The 24176-nt window shown below is 34.6% G+C and overlaps 1 protein-coding gene across 3 annotated transcripts in view; it reads left to right on the top strand.

Moving 5' to 3' along the window:
* Positions 1-24176, top strand: part of LUZP2 (leucine zipper protein 2) — a 584575-nt gene that overhangs the window by 271956 nt on the left and 288443 nt on the right. For 2 of the 3 annotated variants that reach the window (XM_074401251.1, XM_010330380.3), the window contains exon 5: positions 5350-5412. The exons of the other annotated variant lie outside the window; for it this stretch is intronic. In XM_074401251.1, the coding sequence (XP_074257352.1) occupies positions 5350-5412 (63 nt within the window). The remainder of the gene's footprint in view (positions 1-5349; positions 5413-24176) is intronic. 3 annotated transcript variants of the gene reach the window in all.

The raw sequence follows: 24176 nt of genomic DNA on the forward strand, positions 1-24176 counted from the left end.
CTAAGGATTTAGGGGATTTTTGTTTCTTTCATAGTTTATTGTTTTTGTCTTTATAATTCTCTTTCCTTAGAAGACCGAGTTTGACCTTTTGCTTGTTAACCAACTTCTTGAATTAGTGTAATTTATCTTTCATTTACCTGAAAATGCATTTAAAGCTATTAATTATCCACTAAGTATTACTTTGACAGCTTTGATTTTCATTATTATTAAGTGCGAAATATAACAATATGTTTGATTATTTCTCATTAATGCAATTATTATTAGGAAAAAAAATTTTTTTGAGACAGAATTTCACTCTTATTTCCCAGGCTGGAGTGCAATGGCACAATCTCAGCTCACCACAACCTCCGCCTCCTGGGTTCAAGCGATTCTCCTGCCTCAGCTTCCCAGATAGTTGATATTACAAGCATGTGCTACCACACCCAGCTAATTTTGTATTTTTAGTAAAGATGGGGTTTCTCCATCTTGGTCAGGCTGGTCTCGAACTCCTGACCTCAGATGATCAGCCCACCTAGGCCTCCCAAAATGTTGGGTTTACAGATGTGAACCACCGTGCATGGCCTAGAAAATATTTTTAAACAAGACATTATTTTATCACTTATAAAAATTATTTTTAATTTTATTAAAATAGAGTTTAATAACATGTGCTGTTAATATTTTTGAATTTATAGAACCTCATTTATGTATTGTACATATTTTATTTGTATAACATTTCTGTAAACTTCCTGGGTGTGGTAAAAAAAGTATAGGCAGTTTGTTGGAGATTAATCTCTATATACTAATAGTTTAAAACTATCAATTGTAGAGCATCAAGATAGGTGAGCATGCAGATGTTCCTGGAGGATTGCATACCCAGGAATGTCATGGAAGCTCCATGCCCCTTCTCCTATACCTCACGTTACCCATCTCTTCTCTACATGTTTTAATTGCCTTTATAATGAACCGGTAACTGCAGATGTTTCCTTGAGCTCTGTGAGCCACTCCAGAAAACTGTGACCTTAAGGAAAAACTCTAGCAGCATTGAAGAATGAGCCCTCAGGTGTGACCAGAATAATTAAAGATTTTAATGATCATTGAATGCATTTCCCTATTCTTGTTAATTTTTATGGCTTAACTTGTCCTGAGACATAATTAGTCTAAAGCAAGGGTTAGCTTCAAGCTTTGAATCTCATTAAAAATAAAGAATTGCTATGTTCTTTTAATCTTATTCACAGTAAATACAATGTATTTTCTTTTTCTGATAATTATTTCATAACTATCTATAAGAATGCTTATTGTTTCAGTGATGTTAAAATCTGTTGGGATTCTAAACAAATGGCCTAAAATGCTAATGCTTTTTAAATGTTCAAAATATATTTTATGTCTTCAATATTTAAGTATTGTATTAAGTTTTTCTGTCCTTGTTTAACATTTAATAATTCTAGTCTTGACATCGTAATGTATTTTCATTATACTTTAATTAAAGTTAATTGTTAACTATGAACAACATGAGCAGTACCAATATATGAGGATTTGGGGTAAATAATAGTATCAGTAAAAGAACAGGTTATTAACATAAATAATATGGCTTTTAGTAGTTCAAGACATAACTAAAGACAAATCTATACAAAGCAAAATTTTCTGGGGCCAATAAAGTGCTTTTGTAGAGAAGGATGTAAACGCTATTTTGCAGGGGATACACTGTTACTCTGAATAAATGCTTAATTTTGAACGGGGTCAGGTTCTACTTGGTGTAAATCAAAAAGTATCTGAGACAGATCTCAATCAATTTCAAAGCTTGTTTTGCCAAGGTTAAGGAAACATGCCCATGACACAGCCTCAGGAGGACCTAAGAACATGTGCCCATGGTAGTCAGGCTACAGCTTGGTTTTATATGTTTTAGGGAGACAGAAGACATCAGTGAATACATATAAGATGTACATTGGTTCAGTCTAGAAAGGCAGGACAACTTGAAGGGGTGGGAGCCAGTAGGGTGGAAGGATGTACAGCTTCCAGGTCATAGATGATTTCAAAGATTTTCTGATTGGCAATTGGCAAAGACTTTCTGATTGGCAATTGGTTATCTAAGACCTGGAATCAGTAGTAGGGAATGTCTTGGTTAAGATAAGTGGTTGTGTTATGAGACCAAGGATTTTATTATGTAGAAGCCTCCAGGTAGCAGATTTAAGAGCAAATAGGTTATCTTATGGTCTCTGTTTTAATGTTAAATTCCCACCATGGCCTGAACTTGTTTCACGTTAACTTTCAAATGCTTCTAGTTGAGTGGAGGAGTCCATTCAGTTGGTTAGGAGGACTTAGAATTTTACTTTTGAGTTACAGTGGTGATAGCTTGGCTTTTCAATCAACTTGAACTATCTACCTATTGGAACAATGAGGACTAGTGTTTGGGGGTTACTGTTGGTATCTTCAAAATTCAAGCTTACTTAGAAAATTAATATGGCTAAAATATTAGACACATTAATTTTCAAGCTGCTCTTTGTGTATTGTCTTCTTTTGCCATAAAAATGGTCTGGTTTGGGTTTTGAGCAATGACTGAGGAAATGGTAATGCCTGGACACCTATATAGGCCTGAAAGGAAAAAGTATTAATAGGAGTTGTAAGACTTCTGATGGACACTATGGAAAGCCAAGCCCAGGAGTCAGATGTGATGAAGCTGTTAGGTAACGCTGGAACTACTGCAACTCTTGAAGATGTCAGAAAGGGAATCCATGGATTTTCATTCTTATAGTCCTCAAGTTAAATGACTCAGCTAGCTTTCCACTTGACTGGTTCTTTCTATTTCTGTGACAACTGACTTCCTCTGCATATTATTTATGCAACACTTGACTTATCACAGCCTTAATGGTACCTTATGACTTCCTTAATCTGAGGAATCTTCCTTAGCTGAGAACTAGCCAGTTTTCTCTGGAGGTTACCAGTTCAGATCTCCCAAGGGAAATTCAATGGCCCAGATTTTATTTTAAAGTTAGAATTATTCAGTTATTCTTTACCCTAGACTTTTCATTTCCTGTATATTAGTCTGTTTTTGCATTGTTATAAAGAAATACCTGAGACTGGGTAATGTATAAACAAAAAAGGTTTAATTGATTCATGGTTCCACAGGCTGTACAGAAAGCATGGCTGGGGAGGCCTCAGGGAGCTTTCACTCATGATAGAAGGCAAAGCTGGAGCATGCATCTTCACATGGCCAGAGCAGGAGGAAGAAAGAGAAGTGGGAGAGGTTCTACACACTTTTAAACAACCATATCTCACAATAACTCTATTACAAGAACAACACTAGGATGGTGGTAAACCATTTGAAACCACCCCATGATCCAATCACCTGCCACCAAGCCCCACTTCCAGTATTAAGGATTACATTTCAACATGAGATTAGGGTGGGAACACAGACCCAAGACATATCCAGTAACTGGAAATGATGATAATGGAAAAATCATTAAAAGGATGTTTGCTAATGCCAGAGCTGCACCCAAGCTGTGGTCCACTTACCTCTGGGCTCCAGGCTGCAGACACCTGTATACTGCTCTCTGAGAGAAAAATCATTTAAAGCACTGTCTTTAGGGATATTTCAATTACAGTACCTTAGTCTTCATTTTGATTAATTTAGTAATTGTTTACCTTCAAATGTGGTTACTACCATAACAAATTCACTAGCTACAAAAATTAATTGGTTTTACATAAAATAAACATGAGTAAATCTCATAAAGTTGAGTTTCTCATAATTTAGCCAAACTTTAACATAACATATAGTATTTATTTTTTATAAGAGCATATGCAATTTAAAAAATGTATAAAATATGCACGAGGCAAATACGTAACTTCTGTATAGTGGTTACCTTGAGTGGGAAGACAGGAAGAAAGGAAGTTAGCTGAAGCTTTAATAATAAGTAAATTAAAATAAATAATATATTATTTATAAAAAGGTCTGAAGAAAATTGGACAAAACATTTATATCTGTTTAATGTTTAGGGTTAGTCCCATAGGCGTTTTGCTAATTTCTTCTTGTTCTTCATGTTTGAAATGTTTCGGAACTAAATATTTCTTATAGTTGTGTATATGGTAAAAATTAACCTTCCTCCTAAATTTGATTTCCAATCCGATAACTCAGTCTATCTTCAGAGATCATCTCGATCATGAGTATCTTTTATCATTTTAGGAAACTTCTAAGACTATAGTGTTCAATGCATGAGGCTATTAAGCATTAGAAATATGCTTATCCAAACTGAGATATACTATAAGTGTAAAACACACATTGGAATCTAAAGAAATATAACACAAAAGAATGTAAATTATATCATGAATAATCTATTACATGACCAAATGATAATTTGAATATATTGAATTAAGTATATTAGAAAAATTAAGTTTACCTTGTGGGTGGATCATGAGGTTCAGAGATCAAGACCATCCTGGCCAACATAGTGAAACCCTGTCTCTGCTAAAATACAAAAATTAGCTGAGTGTGGTGACACATGCCTGCAGTCCCAGCTACTCAGGAGGCTGAGGCAGGAAAATTGCTTGAGCCCGGGAGGTGGAGGTTGCAGTGAGCCAAGATTGCACCACCGCTCTCCAGCCTGGCACCCGGAGACAGAGCGAGACTGTGTCTCAAAAAAACAAAATGTGACTACAAGAAAACTATAAATTGGATATTTCGTCCACTACCATACAATTATTTTCTTATTATAGGTAACCCTCAGTGACTTGAAAGTCTCAGCGACTAGTGTACTCTCAGCAATTATAAAGACTATAAATTCTGTACAAGTCTGGACCACTTTCTATACTCAGGGCAGATAATACTATTTTTAGGAGACACAGTTAGAATAAGTGGCATAAGGTGACAGGTCCTGATGATATTGTGTTCAGAAGGAAACATCATGATGTCTTCAGTAGCCTATTCTTAATGTCCCATAGTTTTTAGGTAAGTGATACTATTATGCAATTGCTCTGAAACTTGGCCAAAGGCCATAATTACCTGGAGTGTTTTAGAAAGAGAGATTCCTAGGCTCAACTCTAGAGTCAAATTTTTCTTTTTTTTTTGTTTTTCTCAAAGGAACCACACTTTCAAAAGGAAATGAGGTTTATCCGGGTAAGAGAATTGTAGTCATAAAGTGTAGGGTTTCTCAATTTAAAAAAAAAAATAGTTTGTTAAATGAAAAAAAGAATATTTTATATAATCAATGAATATATGTATGAATTTAGTAATGAAGGTTTTGATTAAGGAACGGTGTAATTATTAGATCTTTTTCAATATTTGTCAATAAATAATTATTTCTCAAAATAATGAAAAAATTATGAAAGTCATGGTAATGAGTTTGAAATGTATCTACATAATAGTCTATTCATTTTCAGATTAATTTTTTAAAGACTGAAGTTGAAAGAAAGAGCAAAATGATCCGAGACCTCCAGAATGAGGTAAGATTTATTATATCTTAGAGACATTTTACATAAACCAAAAAATGCACATAAGTGAACATATAAATTTGCCACAGTTTAAAGTATTAAACACATGCAAATTTGACTTTCAATTATAGGCTAATACAGAGAAACTGTTAGGCTAAGAATTTCAAAAAGTGGTTAATCCTTATATTTATATATATTTGATAATTTACAAATATTACATATATTTGAAATAAAGTTATCTAATTCATTTTTCTTTCTAATTGTATTTTGCTTAGGTGCTATTAAAAATCAATTTTCATTTAACAAATTTACATATTTGTTTAAAAAATGACATTACAGGCACTGAAGAAGAAAGTTAGATAGATATTGACTGCATGCTAAAAAGGGCCAATCTAGAATGAAAAATATGTTTAAGGATAATCTCAAGATAATGTAAATTTAAATATAAACAAGTTGTAATCATTTTCATGGTAGCCTTTTAAATGTAAGAATCCTATTAAATACTGCATGCATTTTTCTCTTCTGATTTATTTATCTTGTTATACAGCTACTTTATTTTCTGTAATTTCTCCATTACCTATTTTCACCTTTTAATTTCCTTTTTATTAAATGCAATTAGTTAAGACCATTGAGCCTTGACTAATTCACGATAAGTCTTTCTTGATCAATCTCACTAATTATGGTTTATTTCGAATCTTTAGTCAATCTTCATAGCTGTTATTAATCAATCTTGCTTGCTTACTTCCTTTTTTCCTTCTTTTTTCCCTTCTGCTCTCCCTACCTTCCTCTTTTTTGACCTAATTCCCTCCTTTTCTTCTTTTCTTTTTTCCTTTCTTCTTTTTTCTCCTTCTCTCCATCCCTTCCTTCCTTCTTTTTTTATTTATTAAGACATTTACACAACAAACAAACTTTATTTTTCTTAATTGACTTTCTACTTGATATAAAAGTTAAAAGACTTTATAAATGACTTGGTATGACTATTTGGAATCAATATCTGACTATGACATTAAAATAATTTTTCAAATGTAGAGGAAAAGTACAATAGAAAACAGTAAGAATCATTTTAAATGTTTCTTGTGATTATAATATATTTTAATTTTATTTATTCCTAATTATCTTCTGAGTCTTCTCAAGAAAGCATGATGGGTGAACTTGATAATCTTTCTCCTGAGGCTCAGTTTTTCTAGACTTCCTGATTATGATGGAAACATATCAGCAGACTGGAGTTATTGGAATACTGGGTGTAATAGATAATATTTGTTTGTTGGGATCATTTAAGGCTCAGTGAGAAAGCCAGATTACTCAAATCAAAAAGTTCTCGTGTACCGTTTAAAACAAGGAAAACATTTAAAACAAGATTAGAGTCCATTTTAAAATAGGATAGAGAGTACATTTATATATGCACACACACACAAACAGTAATATGAACCCAGTTGTATGATCATAAGAGAATTTCAAGTTGTTATCTTTATATAAGTAGCATCAGTTCACATTTAATTTTAGATAACTTCTTAAAATCTAGAATTCAACTAAGGAAAAAAAACGTTCTTTCAAAAAATCTATTAGACTGGGCACAGTGGCTCACAACTATAAGCCCAGCACTTAGGGAGGCTGAGGCAGGAGGACAGGTTGAGCCCAGGAGTTTGAGACCAGCCTGGACAACATGGTAAAACCTCATCTCTATTAACAAAAAAACTTAGCTGGGATTGGTGGCACATGTGTTGTCCCAGCTTCTTAGGAGGCTAAGGCAGGAGGATTGCTTGAGCCTGAGAGGTTGAGGTTGCAGTGAGCTGTGATCACATCACTACATTTCAGCCTGGGTGACAGAGCAAGACCCTGTCTCTATGAAAGATAAATTAAAAAAAAAATTAAAACAGCAACAGCAATAACAAAAACCTGCTTGGCTGGCTCATACCTACAATCCCAGTGCTTTGGGAGGCCAAGACAGCAGAGCTTCTTAAGACCAAGAGTTCCAGGTCAGCCTGAGCAACATAGTAAGATTCCATCTCTACCAAATAAATAAATAAATAAATAAATAAATGCAAAACTGTGAATTATTTGTAGCAAGTAGGAAAATACTTTGTCTTTAGAGGTTGTTTTTATAGTGAAATTGTACTTTGGCAACTACAAAGGCTAGAATAATTCAGAAAGAAATACACCTCTACAGAAATAAGATCTACTAAATGTAAGTTTGTAATTACATTTGCTACTATTCACTTTAATACTATTGAGAACTTATGAAATGAAAAATCCATAACCAAAAGGTTTCGTCTTTTTACAAAACCTAATAATGAACACATATTTGCAATTCAAGATTTTCAATTTTACTCCTTCATATTAATTTAATTTTTAGCAAATAATCAGTATGGATATAGAGATGAAGCAGATTTATTTAACAAAACAATTGGTGTATACACTGTAGTGAAGTTATATGGGCACTGCTTGGAAGATTTTTAGTCCAGGCATAAGAAAAAAAACAGCTAAGTGGATTAACCAAAATACAGTGGTGATGGCGATAAAACAGATACAAATAAATTTCTGGAAGAAGTTTGAAGTCCTTTGAATGGTTACTTTTGGCTGAGGGAATTGGGGAAGTCCCAAAAAATGAAGGTGAAGTCCCTCCTATGCTGATTTTGTTAAGAGTTTTTATCATAAAGGGATGCTGGATTTTATCAAATGCTTTTTCTGCAACTATTGAGATAACCATATTTTTTTTTAATTCTGCTTATGTGATGTACCACATTTATTGACCACATATGTTAAGAAATGAGATAGACAGCATGCAATAATTTTTGTACTTTTTGTAGAGAATTAGTTTCTCTATGTTGCCCAGGGGGGTCTTGCATTCTTGGGCTCAAGAGATCCACTCACCTCAGCCTCCTAAAATGCTGGGATTACAGGTGTAAACCACAGTGCCCTGCCAATCAGAGTATTTCAAGCACTTCTATTTCATCTATCTCCACAGCTGCCGGTATCTTCTCATGGGCGCCACTTGTAACTTCTGAATTGTACTGTTATGACTTATAAAAGCTCTATTGTGATTTACGTGGTCTCTTAAGTCTCAGTTTTTGGCTCTCTGCTTTTCTCTTTATATTCTTTTTTATGGGACATTCAAGTCAAATCTATGCTGCCACAGTGTGTATTTCCTTGCATCAATGATCATATTAGCATTTAACAAGTAGTAAAATAATGTCCACAAAGCTTTAAAAATCATTTCGTTTTTCTTTCCAATATGTTGCATTTTGAAGCAGTCAGGCAAAAGCCTTTTCAAATTTTAAAGAAATTTTTTATAAATACAAAAACTTAAGAAAAGAATTGAAAATGTACAGAAGGGCTTCCTTTTAGTGCTTGTGGTGATAGTTACTGCATTAAAACTCTTATGTTTTTTGCTGGCTAAGCTTAAATACAGAAGTTTATGTTAAGATTTTTCTTCTTCATTAAAAGAAGAGATTAATGAAAAATCTGCATCAAATTTTAATTTTGTGTGCTTCATTAGAAGTCAATTCTCTCCAGGATCTGCTTCCCAAAGGAAGAACACTAAATCCTGAGTATAAAGGTGCAAAGAGTCAAATGACCCTATGCTGTCTGAGATAAATGCTAAAAATATTGTACTTACACTTTTATTAGTTTTGTTATTATTTTCCTTAATCAATTTTTTTTTTTTGAGACAGAATCTCACTCTGTCACCCAAGCTAGAGTGCAGTGGTGTGATCTCTGCAGCCTTCACCTCGAGGGTTCAATTAATCATCCTGCCTCAGCCTCCTGAGTAGCTGGAAGTACAGGCATGTGCCACCATACCCAGCTAATTTCTATATTTTTAGTAGAGATGGGGTATCACCGTGTTGACCAGGCTGGTTTTGAACTCCTGACCTCAGATGTGATCCACCCACCTCAGCCTCCCAGAGTGCTAGAATTACAGGTGTGGGCCACCACACCTGGCCTGTTACTGGTTTTTTTGAAGTTATGGTAACAATGTTAGATAGTAAGTGGTCTTCCCCAATCCCATCTTCCCTCCAGAATTTGTATTTTTAGTATGTAATTTGTAGAATATAAGATTTCCCACATGCAAAATTGGACTTACAATTGATATATCACCAGTTTTCAGGTAACTTTGTAATCTATGTCTCTAGTTCTAATCTCTCTTGTATAATCCTTCTGTTAAAAAGGTTAGCTGACACACAGTACTATTTTCAAAGAGTTTATTTGAGCAAACAGCAATGCCTGAATTGGGCTTTTCTGAACTAGAAGTGGTTCAGGAGCTTCACTGAGGAAATACAGTGGAAGGTTTTTATATGACTACAACGGAAGTAAAGCAAAGAAAGTGTCTGGTGGGTTATAGTTAGTTGCTATATTTGGTCTATCCCATTGGAAAATCTCTAGTTATAAAATTACAAGTTTGTTTCTTCTGTTTGGTTAAGCTAAGCCCTGTTTTTCTTTAATATAGGCATTTATTTAAAATGGCTCACCTCAAGTTTTCATGTTTGCAAATCAAGCAAAGATAAAGTCACTTATAAAGCCTAACTGGCTTTGTTTGCTCAAAGATTCTTCAGGTCTTACCTCCATTTTATTTTAACACATCCTTGTGCTTTCAATGTTTATTTTGCATTTTGTGTTTGAATATTGTATGGTTGTAAAAAATAAACAATTTTGCACCAGAAAATACATCAAAAGAAGGAAACAAATGAGAAATTCAGCCTCCCTTCTCAACTTCCATACATATGGCAACTGTCTCATTATGTAGTCAATCTTGTGTACTTCAAAGTTCAAAATTTATCCTGACTTTCACTTTCAAAACAACCTTCTCCATTATCAATTCAATAATTTTGAATTTTATTTATTTTATCCCTAAGAAAATCAGTTTGTCTGTAATGGTCTGAGATATAAGACAGGCTCAAGAATGAGTACAATAACATGTAAGTCTATGAAATATTAGGCAAATCAGGTACTGGGACAAGCATCTTTAAGTAGTTGAAATTTTTTTTTTCTTTTTTGGAGACAAGGTCTCATTCTGTCACCCAGACTGGAGTGTAATGGTACAATCTCAGCTCACTGCAACCTCAGCCTCCTGGCTTCAAATGATTCTTCTGCCTCAGCCTCCCAATTAGCTGGGACTACAGGCATGCACCACTACGCCTGGCTAATTTTTATATTTTTAGTGGAGATGGGGTTTCGCCATGTTGGCCAGGTTGGTCTTGAACTCCTGACTTCAGGTGATTCGCCGGCCTTGGCCTCCCAAAATGCTGGGATTACAGGTGTGAGAAACTGTGCCTGGCCAAAATTTTTAAATAAGAGTATGAGTTCAATAATGTTCATGACTTTTTAAAGAATTACATAGTTGGAAATACTTGATGGACACTAGTATTAAAACAGTCTATGTTTAAGGGGTTCATATTGAAAATATGTAAGAAACTCAAATAATTAAGTAGCAAATAAGTAATACAATAAAATAGGCAAAATATTTGCAGAGACACTTCTCAGAAGAAGATATACAAATAGCCAATAGGTACATAAAAGATATCCTCAATATCACTGATCATCAGGAAAATGCAAATTGAAGCTTTGATAAGATATCAACTCACCTCAGTTAAAATGACTAGTCTCAAAAAGAGAAGCAAGGAATGCTGGCAAGGATGTGGAGAAAAAACTGTTATACACTAGTGGTGGGACTTCAGTTAGTGCAGGCATTATGAACAACAATGAAAGTTTCTCAAAAAATTAAAAATAGAACTACCATATGATCCAACAATGTAACTAGTTGGTATATATCCAAAGGAAATGAAATCAATATATTGAAGAAACGTCTGCACACTCGTGTTCATTGCAGCACTGTCACAATAGCTATGATATGGGATCAACATGTTTATTTATAGATGAATGGATAAAAGGGTGTTTATACATGAACAATGAAATACTATTCAGCCATTAAAAAGAATGAAATCCTGTTATTTGTGCAAACATGGGTGAAGCTAAAGGACATTGTGTTAAGTGAAATTAGCTAAGGACAGGACAAACACTGCATGATGTCACTCATATGAGGTATCTACAAAAGTTGATCGAAAAGAAGTGAGGAGAATAGTGGTTATCAGAATCTAGAGAAAGTAGAGGGTTAGAAGAAGATTGAAAAAGATTGGTCAACAGGTACAAGGTAAAGTTAGTAGAAATAAGTTCTGGTGTCTTATTGCATAGTAGGATCACTGTATTCAGCAATAATGTGTTATATATATCAAAATAGTTAGAAAAGACAATTTTGAATGTTCTCACCACAATGAAATATCAACTGTTTGAGATGACAGATAAGCTAATTATGCAGATTTGATAATTACATTGCACCTGATAAATACGTACAATTATGTGTCAATTAAGAACCAAATAAAACCCCAAATTTTTTTAAACTTGTTGCCAGGCGTGGTGGCTCAAGCCTGTAATCCCAGCACTTTGGGAGGCCAAGGCAGGTGGATCATGAGGTCAAGAGATCAAGACCATTCTGGTCAACATGGTGAAACCCCATCTCTACTAAAAATACAAAAAAAACAGCTGGGCATGGTGGTGTGTGCCTGTAATCCCAGCTACTCAGGAAGCTGAGGCAGGAGAATTGCCTGAACCCAGGAGGCAGAGGTTGCAGTGAGCTGAGATCGTGCCATTGCACTCCAGCCTGGGTAACAAGAGCAAAACTCCGTCTCAAATAAATAAATAAATAAATAAAAATTTTTTTAAAATGTAAACTTGTTTTGGAAAACATAATGGAAAACATAATTATCTTGAATTAGTGAGTAGACAGACATGGAAGAGACGGGTATAATGGAAGAGAAGGGGCAGATATTTATTCCTTACTTTCATCTATGGTGGTCTGTGGGTTTTGTATGTGTGTGTGTGTTTTTGTGTTTTTTTTTTTTTTTATTATAATTGATTTGTTTCCTGAGACTCATTCAAGATACCTCAAGGTAAGGATGAAGTAGGGAATCATATTAAATTTTCTTTACTTTTCTTTTTTTTTTTTTTTTTTTTTTTTTTTTGAGACAGAGTCTTGCTCTGTCACCCAGGTTAGAGTGCAGTGGCATGATCTTGGCTCACTGCAACCTCTGCCTCTCAAGTTCAAGCAATTATCCTGCCTCAGCTTCCTGAGAAGCTGGGACTACCGTCTTGCAGTGGATTGCCCAGCTAATTGTTTTGTATTTTTAGTAGAGATGGGTTTTAGCCATGTTGGCCAGGCTGGTGTCGAACTCCTGACCTCAAGTGATCTGCCTTCCTCAGCCTCGTAAAGTGTTGGGATTACAGGCATGAGTCACCACACCTAGACACTAAATTTTCAAAGTGCAGAATTAGCTCTAACTTTTACTTTCAAAACACCCTTTCTCTATGATCATTTGCAATTTTCTTGAATTTTAATTATTTTGCTCCTGGGATAAAATCAGTTTTTCTCTAATGGTCTGACATATAAGAAAGGCTCAGGAATAAGCAGGATAATATGTGTGTCTAGGAAATATTAGACAAATCAGGCACTGGGACAAGCATCTTTAATTAGTTGAAAGTAGGTCAGGAATCATAAAAGTGGGCCTCATTCTGCTCAGTGGTGGAAATCAGAAATTAATCACAGCTACTCTTTCTCGGTGGCATCCTTTTCCTTTTATTATTTCATGTCTCTATTTTCCTCTCTTTCCAAGTCTCTCAGTTAGCTTGCTCATCTGTTATATGGGCCATACAGTTTACCACAATTCTGACATATCAATATGTCTTCAGCTCCTATTATCAACTGATTTAATATCCTTTTATATTTTGTTTTAATGTCATTGCTATAAGTGCCTGGGAGAAAAGTCTTGCACAATTCAGGTCACTGGCCAGTCTCCTGTTCCAAATAGCCATTGACACATACCCAGGAACATGAGGATTAAAACATGGTTTTGGGGGGCAAAGAAACAGTTACTATTCTTGGTTATGGCAAAATTTGTTCTCTGATAAGAAAGGAATTTATTAATTCCTATAGATACCTTACGAAATTGTTAGAGGAGCTAAAAATACAGCTTCTAGGTTATACCTTAGAAACAGTGCAACAAACACAGCAGTGATTTAGCTGTCTTGAGAACGCACTACCTCTGCCTGGGTCAGGAAGCTGCCAACCTTGCCTGGTGCCCTGCCACTGCAGGCTCTAGCACCACACCACCCTGGACCTTCTTCTGCAACAGAGGATGGATAACATTTAGCCTGTTTTCTCAAGCAACAAATTTCTGTATCTACATATTACAGGAATCGTGTCTGAATAGCAAAGCCTAAGTCATATATGCCCAAGAGCTGCAATAAATTTTGGAAATAGATTTTTTGTCTGCTTTAATTTTTCATGGGAAATATAGATTTGATACTATAGAAAGCTTTCACATTGTAGACACAATGCCTTAAAATTCAATAACCTGTGTATTAAAAGCAACTTTTCTTAATAGAGAGTTACAGTCCATGATAACCAGCTTTGGTATACAGTAGGTCATCACTGAAGACTACTGAATAAGTGAGAAACATGTTCTGAGTACCAGTGATGAAGTACTCAATAGTGTGCGTGTGTCTTTTACAGTATCTTATGTATCTACATGGCATCTTACCTATTCTTGTGATTTTTAATTTTACTTTTGTCAGAATTATTTTCTTAATATGATGCAAATTCCTCAAAGTTAGAAACCTGCCTTCCTTAGAACATCACAATTCACATTTTTCACAAAAACAACACAGGATCAGGACTTTGCATATATTTAGAATATATTAAGACCACATTCAAGTGTGTTCTTACTTGTACTAATGAATTACATAAATTAAAAAAAAAGATTTAAATTACCTGAAAATTTGGAGATTAATGCTTAATTCCTGATATGGTTTGGCTGTGTCCTCACCCAAAGCTCACCTTTAATTGTGATAATCCCCACATGTCCAGGGTAGGGCCAGGTGGAGATAATTGAATCACTAGGACGGTTTTCCCCATACTTTTCTCCTGGTAGTGAATAAGTCTCGTGAGATCTGATGGTTTTATAAATTAGATTTCACCTGCGCAAGCTCTTCTTGCCTGACCTGACGCTATGTAAGATATGACTTCGCTCCTCATTCACCTTCTGCCGTGATTGTCAGACCTCCCCAGCCATGTGTAACTGTGAGTCAATTAGACCGCTTTCCTTTATAAATTACCCATTCTCAGGTATGTGTTCATTAGCAGCATGAAAACAAGATAATACAGTTCCTAGTTAGCAATGTTCTCTCATAGGGATGCTTAAAGACCCCACGATATATAAAGATTGATACCTAAGGATCACTGGCCATCCTAAAATGACACAGAAAAAAAGGTATATATGTTGTATTTTTCAAGAAAGAGAGTCTAGATTCTCAGAAGGAGTCCTTGACTAAAACAGAAAAACAAAAAAGTCAATAACCACTGATCTAGAGAAAACTTCTATAAATTTTAAGAAGAAAACTCATTTGGGTTCAACTCTTGTGGCTGTAAATCTTTCTAAAATAAATTATTCTACCTTCTTGCCTCAGTAAACACACTAAAGTGAAGATGATGGGATATTTCATAACATGATAGAGTGCTTCAGGGTCAACATTCTGAAAATGAATTTTTATGCCTGCCTGCAGATGAATAGGTGTAACAGTTTCAGTCAAATATTTTCTGAGTCCAGGACACACCCAAGAAATTTTAAAAGTATTTAATCATCACTTTATTTTTTTCACTTTATTCCTGGTGATTTGCTTCTCTTAAGTGATGATTGCTGTGAAATGCTGGTCAACTGATTGTTCTGGTTAATTTCACATCCAGCATTTAAAGCTTTCAATAAACTATTCCTATAAGGTTCTAAGTATCAAAAACTATGTGTCTTAAAACAGAAGTTTGCGGTCTCTCAATTCTGGAGGCTACAAGTCTCAAACCACAGCGTCAACAGGGCCTCTTCCTTGCTTCTAGTGTTTTCAGGCAATCTGTGTTGTTCTTTGGCTTGTGGTGGTAACACTCCAATCATCTGCTTCCCTATTCATATGACCTTCTTATTTATGTGCCTCTATGTCTTTGTGTGCCTTCTCTTCTTTTAATGACATCAGCTTTTAGATTTTGAACCCATCCTAATCCAGTATGACCATATTCTAACATAATTACATGTGCAAAGACCTGGTTTCCAAATAAGTTCATATTCTGAAGTTCTAGGTAGACATGAATTTTGGGGTGATCCTATTAAACTACTCCACCATGTGGAGCTTTTTGTATATTCCCCATAAACAGCTTAGTTATTTTTTTAGAAAGGCAAGGAGAAAGCATTTTATTAGGTATAAATCTATCTATGGAAGTATCCTAAAATTGCTTATTTAAAGGCATATATAATATTTATCTGTATATTTATTTCTGGAATAAACATATTACTTAATTCCCAATATTGTCCTAACATTGTACTAGATTCCAGAGGCATACAGTATTATTAAATTCAAATGAAGTAAAACAATCTCTAACCATGAGAAATGTAAAGAAGAACATTTAATATTGTTACTGAGAAGCACAGAAATCCTTGGTTCTTGTCTAACTTGGAAAAAATAATTCAGCCAAGAGATGCATACCAAAGGTTAAATAGCAGAGTTTATTGAAGGAAAATAAAGCACATTTATAGAGAGGTGTGGAATACAGCTCCAGGCTGGTCTAGCTGGAAAATTAGTCACGACAGTGTTTATTTAGAGGTAGTACACTCTGAAGGACGAGACAGAGTGGGCTGCTCAAAAGAATGAGGCAGCAGTAGCCAGTGTTGGGAGGCTTACTTTATTATGGGAATCTTACATAATTATTCATGGAAGGGTGTGAATTATTCGTGGTTTGGGAGGTCCCTTAGGGTGCACATGTTCTGTGGTTGCACGTGCTAGTACGCGTCTCACATCTCAGTAGCATTTAAAATCTCCACCTAGGGCATGTTCTTTACTATTATAGTCAGCAAAAGGCCACTCTCTGGTGAGTTTTGGAGGGGTAGATATGTTAGTTACCAGGGAGAATCTCTAGCATGGTTATGTCCCACTAGGGCCTGATAAGCCTCCTCCAGTGCCTGAGGAGCCTAACCATAGGCCGCAGGTTGCCAGTGTAGCCATTGCCCTTTTTTTCTGTCAGTGGGCAGCACCTGTGATGGTTAATACTGAGTGTCAACTTGATTGATTTGAAGGATTCAAAGTATTGATCCTGGGTGTCTGTGAGGGTGTTGCCAAAGGAAGTTAACATATGAGTCAGTGGGTTGGGAAAGGCAGACCCACCCTTAATCTGGGTGGGTATAATCTAATCAGATGCCAGTACAGCTAGAATATAAACAGGCAGAAAAATGTGAAAAGAGAGACGGGCCCAGCCTTCCAGCCTACATCTTTCTCCCATGCTGGATGCTTTCTGCCCTTGAATATCGGACTCCAAGTTCTTCAGTTTTGGAACTCAGATTCCTTACTTCTCAGCCGGCAGATAGATGTCCTACTGTGAGTATATGAGTTAATATTTAATAAACTCATAAATCCTAGAGAAGATACTGAATTGATCACATTCCTGAGTTAACCACCATAGTCAGGGAAATGAACAGTTTAATTGCAACTGTTCATTTATATGTATATATATATAAATGAGCAGTTTAATATATGTATACATATATATGTTTTTGTGTATGGGTGCATATATATATATATACACATATATTCTATTAGTTCTGTCACTCTAGAGAACCCTGACTAATACAGGATCTTTAGAACTTCTTTTCCCAGGGGGATCCCTTACCTGCTCATTTCTGGCTGTCTACCCTAGCAATATTTAATAGGTGACATACTTGCCATATAATATGAAATACAATAATTACTAAAATTGTTCAAAACAACTGAAATAAAAAACACTGAAATGAGAATTTAATAATATAATGCAGAAAGGGGGAAGATGACAATAACCCAGAAAAGTGTCATGGCTACTGAAGGCTTCATCTAAGTGGTGGCTTTTGAAAAGTATAAAATAATTTGAATTTATGACTATTTGCTCACTACAAGAAAGTAAACATGAAAATCATGATACTTCACAAGTCCCCTTGTAGGTGAAGAAGTTGTTAGTTGTTTATTAATGTGCATAAAGTAGTTCGTTTTGATAGTGTATTGTAGTGGAATCCAATTTCAGGCCAGCTTACTTGCAAAGAAAATATTTGCAGTTCCCAAATCAATGATGTAAGTATCTGTTATAAAAATACATTGGGACAGCCAATCCAATTGTTACAGCCAAAACATAATACAAAGAAAAATAAATCTGAAAAGTTCTCTTAGCTGATACAACTACATCAGCTAACTTTCTACTTCTCAAGGGTGTTGTAGACATTTTACTTGGTATTCCAGAGGTAAGGCAGAACTGCTGTCTTACGAAAGTTTACAGCCTACTTTAGATTTCATTTTATTTACTGTTGTTATCAATTAATTTCACTCAGTAATTTCCTGCAGCAGAATGCTGGCTAGGATAACTACATGGCATGCAATCTTAGACGTGACTCAGTTGAAACCACGATCCTTATACCTCTAGTTGCATCTGGGTCACTTTTTCTGTTTTCTGGTAGAGAGATAGCTAGTGTTCCCTGACATGCTTCAAGTAAAGGGTAAAGTTTAGCTCTTTACTCTTATTCTTTTGTAAACATTATTTTATGTACCTTAAAATGTGTTAATTTGGTCCATGAGAAAACAATGCATCTTAGACATTTGGTACTACTAAGTTGTCAACAAATGGAAACTATCATCATCATCCTTCATTATTGTTATTGGATTCTAAGGTAAAATTCGTTCAGCAATAAGCAGTATTATGTACAGATAATTTGTTTAGCAATGGTTCTAAAAATCAGCCAATTAAAAGCTTCTTAAGTCCTATAAATAAGCCACATAATCACCAACTTCATAATTTAGAAACATAGTTAAACTTATGAAATACAAATACCAAGGTAAGACAGGACTCTATATTTCTCACTTTTAGACAGTCTCATTTAATCTCTCAAAGTATTTATTTCCACATGGCAGACAAGAAGACTAATAACTATGTAATTCATATTTTACCTAGAAACAATAGCCTATGAAGAAAACCTTTTCAAACTGGACAAGCAGAAAAAATTCAGAGACGATACTGAATTGATGATATTCCTGACTCAACCACCATAGTCAAGGAAATAGTTTAATTGCGAAGTGTGAGTCACATTTTTCTCTTACATTGGATGAGATTTACCCTACTCAAAACACAGATTTCCCACAGGAAAGAAGAGTTCATTATAGGAGTGTACCTGGACTGAGAAGTAAATATATCCAGAAAACTATCAAATACTTTCACTACTCCCTGTCATCCTCAATCATTTGCTTAATATACTTCAGATCACAGAATGTAGTAATAATGTAAACATTTCTGGTCCCAAGTCATATATGATGTATTCACATTGCCATATATTTGTTAACAATGTCCCCTTGGCTATAATTCTACTTTTGTTTCAAACATATTGAGGATCTTCACTCTTCATCTTTATATCTACTTACCACATTCAGATACTCCATAAAATGACACTAAAGAAGCTCTAGTCATATGATGGTAGGTAAATGATCATCTCCATTTCTGTATCTGGAAGGAAATGAAAGAACTGCTTTCTTTTCATTACTCGGAGATTCATCATTCCATTGTGTGTACTTGACATCCACCTCTGTACTTCATATATCCAGCATTATGACTGGAACTTACACACCTTTACAGCCTTCATGTCCCAAAGGGACATGGGTTCCATCCCCTTGGTGACACTGTAAGTAGCCTTTACTTAAGCATAAAGACTGGATTTGGGAAGTTTAAGAGCTACAACTTGTTACAGGTGTTAGAAAAGTAAATTCATTAGGCGATCCATTTTAGCAAGTTGGAAAAATAGAATGAATGCTGCTTTCATGATGAACAGCGAAGAAACAAATTCAAATAATATACTTAAGACCTTCTATAAAAACCACAAATATAAATACACATGTATTATCCTAGTGGATTCCTAATGAAAATCTAGTATATCAAAATTGGTCATTGTTTTGATGACAAAATAGTTAACATATTTGTGCTTATCCCAAGTATAAAAATTATACTTTCATTTAACTTCTATATATAAGTTATACAATTTTTGTACAACTTACGGTCTTACTCTAAAACCAATGTGTAATAGAAAAAATTGGACATTTCACTTTATTTTCTTTACAGCAGTTAATAGTCCTTGATATTATTGTACATAATTCATTGATTTACGTGTTTGTTTTCATTCTTATCTTCTGCTTGGTTTTCTTTTTTTGTGGTAATGAGCATATAACATGAAGTCTCTCCTATTAATGCATTTTAATGTACAAGCATTGTTAAAGTTATAAGAAGAGAGACTATATTTTTTCAATATTGTATCTTCACATTTTCTGTAATATAGTAGGTACTTGATAAATATTTGAGTGAATGATAAATATTAATTGAATAGGTTATATTTATATAAATATCAAAATGGACCATTATCCATTTAAATATCATAAAATGGATAGTGGTCCATTTTATGATATTTATAGAAATATAATCTATTCAATGTAAATATCATAAAATGGATACTGGTCCATTTTATGATATTTATAGAAATGAGACTTCTCAAAATGGTGAAAAGTTTTCTTAAATCAAATGTATAATGAACTGGGCACAGTGGCTCATGCCTGGAATCTCAGCACTTTTTAGAAAATCTCATATTGATTAGAACCTGCTAAAACTTGTTATTCTGCTATTCTTAAATTTTTACATAAGGGGCTGAAAGACAGGATATTTTACTCCTGGTTACTGTAATGTGCTGCACTGAAAGAGAATGAACTCATGCAAGAAACAAATAAAAAATAAAAGAAGAAAGAAAATAAATGAAGGAAGATAAAAAGGAAGAAAGGGAGGAAGGAAAGATGAGAAAAAAAAAAAACTTAGCTGGGTTGAAAATGAAGAGTAGAATTTTGCCAGCATTTAAGACTTATTTACTGCGTTATCTGGGAAAAGTCACAACTTTTGTGACTATCAATGGAAAAATAAAGGGTTTGCATAAAATGATCCCCATGGTTTTTTAAATTTCAGGTTCACAAATCAAAAACTATAAATTCATAGTCTGTAGAAACAATAGCACATCAATTGATAACATCAATAATACCTGAATACTAAATTCAATGTAAATTCCAATTGACGGTCATGAATATTTCAAACAAGTGACTCTAAAATGTGTCTGAATTTGCCCAGAGATTTTCTGAGCATTTCAGAAATGTGTGTGTGTGTGTGTGTATGTGTATTTTTAAATGTCAAAGTATGCTATTCTCTAGTACGTGCCATAGAAAAATACAGGACGAACAGTTAACCAATATTATTTTAAGAAAATTTCATCATTGCACCTATATTTATGATGGTAAAATGTTAACTTTAAAGGAAGTTGATTTTTAAAAAATACATTATTTACTGGTTTATTTCTAGCAAGTGCGCACATTCACAAGTGTTGGAAATATTCTTGAAATAATTACTTAAGCAGTTATAAACTATTTTATCCCCTAGACATAAGAAAATGCCAGTGCTTAAAAGACAAAAAGTAAATGTCATGGGTAGTAAGTTGACATGGTTTGCAAAAAAATCTGTGTATCTATACCAGCTTTTCATCACACATGTCACACTTAACATTTGAGATACTTAAATGTTATCACTGAAATAGAAACATCAGTACTGACCACCACAGTTGTGAGGCTAAAATGAGATAATAATTACAAGAATAACTATCATTGTGCTCCTTTTTGTTCTTTAATAATAAATGTAAAGTGTTAATAAGTGACTGGCTAGAGACTAAATATTACTCATGGCATATTCTTTAATCAGCTCTTACATGAAAAATAAATGTAGTAGGCTCTAAAATGGTCCAGAGAAATGATGTTCTAATTCCTGAAACATGTTCATGCAACCTTATAAGGCAAAAATATATTTGTATATGTGATACAGTTAAAGATCTTGAGGTGATGAGATTATCCTGGATTATTGCAGTAGGCCATAAATATAATCACAAATGTCCATATAAGAGACAGAGACACAGAGAGAGATTGACACACACATAGGGGAGGAATTGATATGAAGACAGGGTGAGAGAAATTTGAAGGTTCTAACTTTGATAATGGGAAGGATGTGGGCATAAATCTGAGAAAGTGGAAAGGCAAGGGACATATTCTCCCCTTGGGCCCCTGGAGGGAGCTCAGTAATTCTTACTCCTCATGCTGGTCAGGTTACTTCTGACTTTTGGCTTTCAAAATTATTAAATAATTTCCGTTGTTTTGAATTATCCAATTTGTGGTAATTTCTTGCAGTGGTAAGAAATTAGGAAACTAACACAGGTGGGGACAAAATAGGGCAAGTACTCAGGTTATCCTTAGCATCAATTACTTAAGTGTGTTTCATGATGGTGGATTCCATTTCTAGCTATTAATTCTGAAACTGAACTGAAACTCTGGCAAGCATTCCCTTTTGACCGTTGGATAGAATTTATAGATGATTGTAAAACACCTATTTATTTTATCTTCAACCATTATTTATCATACTACGTCTGAGTCCTGGGCACTATGTTAAGCAGGGAGGAAATAAGATCAATAACATTTTTCCATACCTTGTTTTCGATCTTTGCTTTGTGTGGGAAAGATCTCTCAAAACATGTAATAAACTTATGTGAGAGTTGTATAATGTATACAAGGAGCTAAGCGTCTTATTAATTTACTTGACACAAAAAATATTGAGCAGGAAATTTGCTAGCACTGGGATATATAACAACAACTTGCCGATTATGATGCCAATGATGATAATGATGGTTGATGATGACCATCATAATAACAACAGCTAACACTTTACCAGCATTTACTCTGTGATACCCGACAGGGCCCAGGCTGGATGTCACCAAGAGCTTTGCATGCATTATGTCACTCACTTTGAACAACTTTTGTTTATTTGTTCATTTTTAATTTAATGTCTTCAGGTGCATAGAATTTAATCAGTCGTTATCTGTGGTTCTTTGGTTCCTATCATATCTTCATCACATAATTTTGGTTTTGCACAGTCTTTAATCATTTAAAAAGTTATTTTTAAGAACACTAATAAAGGCACCAACTGAAATGGGAGCTAGCTAGATCTTGCCAAAAATCCCTTTTCAGCATCTTCATTCACAATTTCTATGGAATAGAGGGATAGATAAATAAATCATAGAGTCAATCATGCAGTTGGAGTGTGACACCAGACTGTCTAACACAAGAGTTAATAGTCTCCTTTTAACTAAATCTTGTAATGTGGATTCAAGTTACCATGTTCAATCTTTATCACTTTGCATTAAGCCTAATAGAAGATTTAAACTTTCTACCTCTTTGAAATGTAATTTCAACCATCAAGTGAAACATTTCACCTTTTGTCCTCTTTTTCCTCCTCCTCCCTTCTGTAGATGATCTATTCATGTTGATATCACTAAAATAGATTCACAGTATGATATATGATAGTATAATCACGTTTGGTTTAACCTCAGAGATATTTCTAAATGCACTATTTAGAAATACGTTGAAATATGTTGACTCTGTACCAATTGGCCCCTCAAAACAATCTTAGGTCCTTTCCTACTTTATGTCTGAAAGTTGCAGAAAGCAACATTAGATGGAGCAGTTTTCTCCATCAGTCATTGAAACCTGTGTTCCGTGATTTTTTTTATAGCCGCAGGTAAGAGAAACTGTCATTTCCATTACCATTTTCCATTTTCTTTAAAAAAACGGACCTCATAACACGTCATGGTGCATATCAGCAATCTATAACTGATACTAAGAAATCACAAATGAGCTGCTATTTTATAGAAACAAAGTTTTTTTTATATACATTAGGAACCCTCTGCCTCTAAAAACTTCATGATTTAAATTTAGCATTTCACATTGGCTTATAATATCTTCTTAACTCAATACATTAAAACAAATTAGATGTCTTCCCCCATGATTTTTGAAACTTTAAAATGTATGAGTAAAACCTAGGGTTTCTACAAAAAAAAAAGAAGAAGAAGAATATTCTGATTAAGGATGGGGGCTGAGATTCTAACAAGTTCCCAAGTGATGCCAATAAAACCAATGCATATGCCACAGTTTGGATAACAAGACTCTAAGTGGTTTTCAGATGCTGCTGAATGGGCAGGTGCTGACTGGCTGCTAACACTCACCCAGAGAGCTTCTTTAAGATGTAGATTTCCAATGGCTGTTTAGACATTCAGAATCAGGTGTGACTTGAGGTTGGCAACCTGTATTCCTTAAATTTAGGTAAAAGCCATTTTATTATACAACTGAAGAGTTCACAGAAAAGCCTGTCAATCTGTTGACTGAGTAACTTTAAACTGCTGGTGAAGGAAATTTTCAAGAATAACTAACCTTTGTAGCATTAGAAGTATGGTCAGAGGGCAGCTGTGAAGATATATCACAGTCTATATTAGGCCTCATGCACATTTACTAGACAAGGAAGAGCTGGACACCTGACTAAAGGGTGTGGTCAAACTCTGTACTGTGAGTAAGAGATAATTTCCCAAATACTAAATTTGGGGGTGCTGCCAGGATTCAATGATGCAAAGCAACCAATGGGCCTGGTATACTAAAACAGAGACTTAACTTTATAATCACTAGAAACAGAGCATCTGAAAAAAAATTCAGCTTTGGTAAGCACTGCTCTGAAATACATAAGCTCCTGGTCCCCTGTTAAATAATTATCTTACTTTAATATTTTC

The sequence above is a fragment of the Saimiri boliviensis genome, chromosome 6 (genome assembly GCF_048565385.1).
Source record: "Saimiri boliviensis isolate mSaiBol1 chromosome 6, mSaiBol1.pri, whole genome shotgun sequence".
NCBI classification, from domain to species: Eukaryota; Metazoa; Chordata; class Mammalia; order Primates; family Cebidae; genus Saimiri; species Saimiri boliviensis.